The sequence below is a fragment of the Hyalella azteca genome, unplaced genomic scaffold, assembly GCF_000764305.2.
Source record: "Hyalella azteca isolate HAZT.00-mixed unplaced genomic scaffold, Hazt_2.0.2 contig8314, whole genome shotgun sequence".
NCBI lineage: Eukaryota > Metazoa > Arthropoda > Malacostraca > Amphipoda > Hyalellidae > Hyalella > Hyalella azteca.
Window position 1 is genome coordinate 166,339 of NW_025938411.1, and position 6,000 is coordinate 172,338.

Here is a 6,000-nt window from a genome sequence, read left to right on the forward strand (position 1 = left end):
ATATATATCGGAAATAAAAATTTATATTTAATATCTTTTTGTAACTTAAACCTCACATTGACTGTACAGAGCAATTCCCATGTATAAGCAAGCTTAGACATCATGAATATGCCAGGCGGCTAAATTTAAGAGAGTCTTAACTCGGCTGAGAAATAGAGCAGTTCTAGTTCAGCTATCTGCCCCAACAGAGGCCGTCGCAGAAGTTATCGGCTCAAAGGAAGTGCACATCGAGGAAGGGTCGCAACTGGCTCTTGAATGTCAGGTTTTACGAGCACCCGTGCCACCAATTTACATATTTTGGTACCACAACGGAACCATGGTCAATTACAACCAGAACTTGATCGTCCGCACTGAGAACTTCACCTCAAGTTTGGTTGTGTCCAAAGTCACCGGAAGGGACGCTGGCATCTATACATGCGAGCCTCAGCTCGCGTCGCCTGCTAATGTAACCGTGCATGTGGTGACTGGTGAGTCTCATTGTGTTCATTGGTAATGTAACCGTGCATGTGGTGACTGCTGAGTCTCATTGTGTTCATTGCTAATGTAACCGTGCATGTGGTGACTGGTGAGTCTCATTGTGTTCATTGCTAATGTGACCGTACATGTGGTGACCGGTGAGTCTCATTGTGTTCATTGCTAATGTAACCGTGCATGTGGTGACCGGTGAGTCTCATTGTGTTCATTGCTAATGTGACCGTGCATGTGGTGACTGGTGAGTCTCATTGTGTTCATTGCTAATGTGACCGTGCATGTGGTGACCGGTGAGTCTCATTGTGTTCATTTTAGCGACTTTGTTTATGGATTCTTGCTGATGTAGATGTGGTCTAACAAAGGTGTTCAATACTTTAGTCTTTTGTAGGCTCCATCTCATGGTGGAACCAGTCTCGCAGTTACAATATTATTGAACGCTCAATAAATAATTTACGAGTCTTTTGTACGAAAAGTTGCAATGTTGCTTCGTTTCAGTGAACTTGCAAAGCCTGGGTAGAGATGTTGTTTTACCTTAAGTGTAGTTAATTTAATTCTCACTGGCAGAAGTTTGTTACCCATGCTAAATAAGAAATGTACAGCAACATAGGGATATCAATGGTTTTGCATTTGTTCTAAAACCGATTGTATGATTATCATCAATTTCAATTAATAATAAATGCAGCTGAACCCCCTACGAAAATAATGTCTTTCCTAATTACTGTTATCCTTGTCTGGGCATTCATAATATTTATTTATTCTGAACGAAAAAATTCTCTTGATTTCTTGCAGGGGAGCGACCGGCCGCAATGCAGCACGGTCACAGCAGCAAGGCTGTCATCAACTCGCCTGCTCACAATATTCTCGGCCTCCTCGTGTGCTTGGCCCTTGGCCTCCTCTTACGTAGGGATAACTTAAGTGAACAGCACACGCAGTTTGTTCTGCAGACGCCACGCAGCTCGCTGGGCAGCCCTTCTCTCACCAGCAGAAGATTGGGAATGTCAATATCGATACAGCGGCATGGGGGGCTGGGTCTAAATGCCTCAGTGGGTGAAACCTGCAATGGTCACATGGTCTCATTCAGGTGAATAGAAAATGCAATACGTTAATTATGAATGAATAGCCAGTACTGCAGATATGGATGTTGTTGAATCATACGGCACAATTTTATTTACATTGCATAGCAGCTAAAGTGCTGGGATTTGCCTGATGTGTAATTGTGTATAGTAATGACTTTTTTATATATGTGTATATATTAGATAATATGATGTTGGCTAACATCACGAAAGAAAGTAAATATTCGCGCATAATAAAAAACCCAGTGTAAATTATTTTATTATTCGCGGCAGAAATTACTGTGTAATCTCTTGTTTCGTTATTTAAATTGGCTTATGTCAATTTAACGTCTTTTAACATAATTTATTTTCATTTATAATACTTTTAAACCCCTTCCTGAGTTTTTAGCTGGTACATGTATATCTAGAATTAATTAGTGGAAGAAAAATGGCTATGTCTATATATAGTGAAAAAATAATGTGTGAGCGTACTGGGAGCTGACCTCTATGGAGATCATCAATCATCACCGCGGAATTATTTGGGATCTAAAACTCTACGGTTTTAAGTACGTTGATTTCACTATCTTTTTTTATGCCGATTCCTGATTTTTAATTTATAATTAAACACAGAAAATAACAATCAACTACAACTTCGCGTACAGCTGCTGACCGAAAATTAATTAATACCGTTTTGTTTAAATGTGGAAAAATCATCATAATATTCACAGATGAATCGACAAGCGCATCAACTGAATGCTCCCACTGAATTCAGTGGGAGCATAAATTACAAATTCAGTGGCAGCAAAAAATTTATAATATAAAATAAAATTAAGTATGATAGTCTGCTAATCTCAATGAAAACTCAGCAAATAAAAAATTTTCATGGACAGATTTTGAGCCTAACTGACTGTTGTTGCTAAGGTGTTCATCATTTCAGCTTACAGTATGTGTCAGTAACAATACTTATCGTCTAAAAGTCATGAATATTTGACTCGCTTAATTCAATTTAAATTTAGCATGAGTACTTGAATTCGAATTATTCAGCCCACGAATACGCTTACATTCGAGCCTCATCTATAACTCAAAATATAGTCAATAGAAATATTGAATAGACTCTTGTTCACGGTTTGTTTTGTCTTGCTGTTCATGCAAACTGCTCTAAATTAAAAAAAAATGAAAGTTTCAAATCGAACGTTAGTGATACAGTATACATGACTGCAGCATGACTTTTAAATTTTTTGATTCGTTTGATGAAAGAATTCTTTTTGATTTTAAGTTTTGCTTGGAAGGATTTATCTGATCTACTTATATCATTGACGAATGAAGGAATGTTGAAAACAAATTGACCTCCACATGCAGTGTGGAAACATTGAAATCAATGTCTCTGCAAAAATGATTAAAATTTATTATTTATAAATCATAATAATTATTTACTATACAGTTGGTTAATTATATTAATTATCAAGTCTCTATTATCGTAATAATTATTTACAGAACAATTATTTACTGTACAGTTCACTACCAAGCATTCAGTCTGTCAATAATTGCTGATAATTGACTGATACTCATTAACTTTTATTATTTAAAATGAGTTCAAGGACTTTAATTTTATAATCACAGGTAGTTAAATGATAAATGTTTTTATATTAAACCATGTAATTTAGATGTACCTGTAACTGGTATGTAAACTCCAGGTTCTGCCATGCACAGAATCAAATGAAATTCAATTTGCTCTACCAAACTGATCGTTGATCACTAATTATAAAGTCACCTGCAGTCAATCTTTTCTGCGACCGAAATCAGTGGAAATGTAATGGGCACGAAATAAATCACCACTGAATCCACTTCACGCAGTGGCAATCAAACAATGATTATTGAGAATAATTTTATATTCTATTCGTAAAGGCAAGTTGACCTCTGCCTGTCGATTGCATGATCTATAATTTTTAGAGGCTTTTTATTACTGTAATTGTAGGGGTTCTCAGTAAATCGAATACAAGAAATTTTAAATCGAATTGAATTCAAAAAGTTTTAATCAAAGTGAGATTTTAATAACCATGCAATTAGTTTAGATGTTGTTTCAGTATTCCTACTTCTCATCATAAATTGAGCCAATGCGATCGCTCGGAGATTCGTGAAGCTAAATTTGGGCTTCACTGATTGAACCATGAAATTATTCCTTATTGACTGGACCAGGTAAATTGAGTATTGACATAATTTTCAATGCCGTATTGTGTATTGCTTCGCTGTATCGTGTTTCAATTGTCGGAACAAGTAAAAGAGCGTATCTATTTCTGGGCAGGCTTTAACAGTTTTTTTTCTGTGGCTTATGATAAACCTGCTCGAGTTACAGAAAAAGTCTGGTAAGGCCTTTGCGTGCCCTCAGTAACCGTAGATTTTCAACGTTTAAAACAATCAACAGAGAATAGTTTAATACTTCCAATCTGCAGATTTAGCATTTAGGCGTTTTTCTGAGAATAAATCTGCACGCTTGCTTAAATTTCTTAATTTTTCAGTGGTTGTTCATAATAGTGCTGGATTTATTTAAAAGTGTGGTACCCCATTAACGTGAATGGCAATGTATGCTCCTCCGTTGAGCACAAAATGTCGTGTAAATAAAAAATGAACCAAAACAGAACAAAAAACGCTCATACATTCGAGGGTGACAATCCAAAAAAATTTTTAGACGGACAAGATTGATTGTTTAGACGACTTTTTTTGTTTGTAACAAGTCAAAGTAAGTTTAATTCCTACGCTGAGATCTTCACATTATGCAGTGTAACCTTTTCGATAATTTTTAAATCGAATTTAAAGTACTGCACATTCGTGTTGTTTGTTGCAGTGAGCCTCAGCAACTGAAATCCAAGTTTTTTATCCAGTTTTCGCCTACCTGCTCTTGAATGTACACGCGACGAGCTTAACTATTCACCAGTGATTGAATAATTTGTCTCTCCCTACGACATTCATCAGTTTGAAGCGAGTCCCTTCTGTAGCTAGATTGGACATACGCTATTCCTGGAGTGTTTAATTGATGAAAGTTGGCCTCGATTCACGGTTTCAACAATTACATTTTTAGGAAGAAGAATACAACATCTTTAAAGAATAACAACAAATGAAATGGTTAAAATAATCACTTGTACTCGAGGTTTTTATCCTTGCTGTGTTACATGGTGTGTTACATCCCATAATAGTGAGGTCTGTGTTTTCTTGGTTGGCTTGAATTGCGCGTCAACGAACGCTCAAGCACAGAGGTATTCTCTACCTTAGTGGGCAGAATTAAAGTACAGTGTCTTGACTGAAATTATCTATGGTAAGGATCCTACTTATACCGACTGAAAGCAAAGGTTTGGGCATTTTTTGTATATAGCCATATACTGAATGAGAAGCGGACTTCTGTTGAATTCAGAATCGATTCCTTCAAGACATAAAATTGATGAAGTCTCATAGTAAGTTCTACCCAGCAGTGCTCACATTTAAAATGGTAAATTGATTTCTATTATTACAACACTTCTCTTTAACTTCACTTCTTGTTTGTCTGTCTGTCTGTCTGTCTGTCTGCTACAAATCTTGCAATCAAAATTTAATACACTTCTACTTATCCTATCGATCTGAAATTTTGCCCACTTGTGTAAAGTTGGAGACAATGCATGAATCAAATGTCAAAATAAATGATTTTAGAAATTAAAAAAAAAATTTTCAATATTAAAAAAATTAAAAAATAATTTGGTCAGCTACAAATCTCATAACTGATATTTGACACACTTTTACCTGTCTATTTGATCTGAAAATTTGCACACTAGTGTGAAATCAGAGGCAATGCACGAATCAATTAACAGAATAAATAATTTTGGAAAAAAATTTATATATTAAAAAAATTTATATATATTTAAAAAATTGAAAAGGTAATTTTTTTTAATTTCGAAAATTAGATGAGAAATTCATTGTACGTCTGTAAGATTGGAGATACTGGATTCTTTGGAAGTGTTGTCTTTAAAAAGTAGTTTTTTAACGTATATTATTTTTCGTAATTTAAACAAAATAAAAGACGAATAACTTGACCCAGTGTTTTTGAAGGCGATTGATTGGTAAATACACGTTTTCTCATATGTTATAAAGAGCGTTGTAAAAATTAATTTGAGACGATTCTCATCATTTATGGTGATTTGCAACTGAATCTGCATTCAGTAGAAGCAAAACAATTAGAAGCAAAAACCCAACGAATATGAGAGCCGTAAGATAAGACATCTTGTACTCAAGGCATGAATTCTCATTGTATGAATTATTGGGTGCGAAGAATACTCAATGGATGAATGGGTGACTTTAGAATGTAATATTGCGCGATTTTACAATTGTATATATTCTCGTGTCGTTGTTTGATGTGCATAAATATTTAAAATGTTCTATCAATTATACGATCTCTATGAATTTAGGAAAATGTAAATGAAATATCTTAATATATATGCTGTATTTGCCATAC

General features: G+C 35.0%; 1 protein-coding gene across 1 annotated transcript in view; it reads left to right on the plus strand.

The window, feature by feature from the left end:
* Positions 1 to 2,962, plus strand: part of LOC108678027 — a 42,928-nt gene extending 39,966 nt beyond the window's left edge. The window contains exons 5-6 of the mRNA XM_018166358.2: positions 189 to 467; positions 1,261 to 2,962. Coding sequence (XP_018021847.1) covers positions 189 to 467; positions 1,261 to 1,556 — 575 coding nt within the window. The 3' untranslated portion in view covers positions 1,557 to 2,962. The remainder of the gene's footprint in view (positions 1 to 188; positions 468 to 1,260) is intronic.
* The last annotated feature ends 3,038 nt before the right edge of the window (positions 2,963 to 6,000 follow it).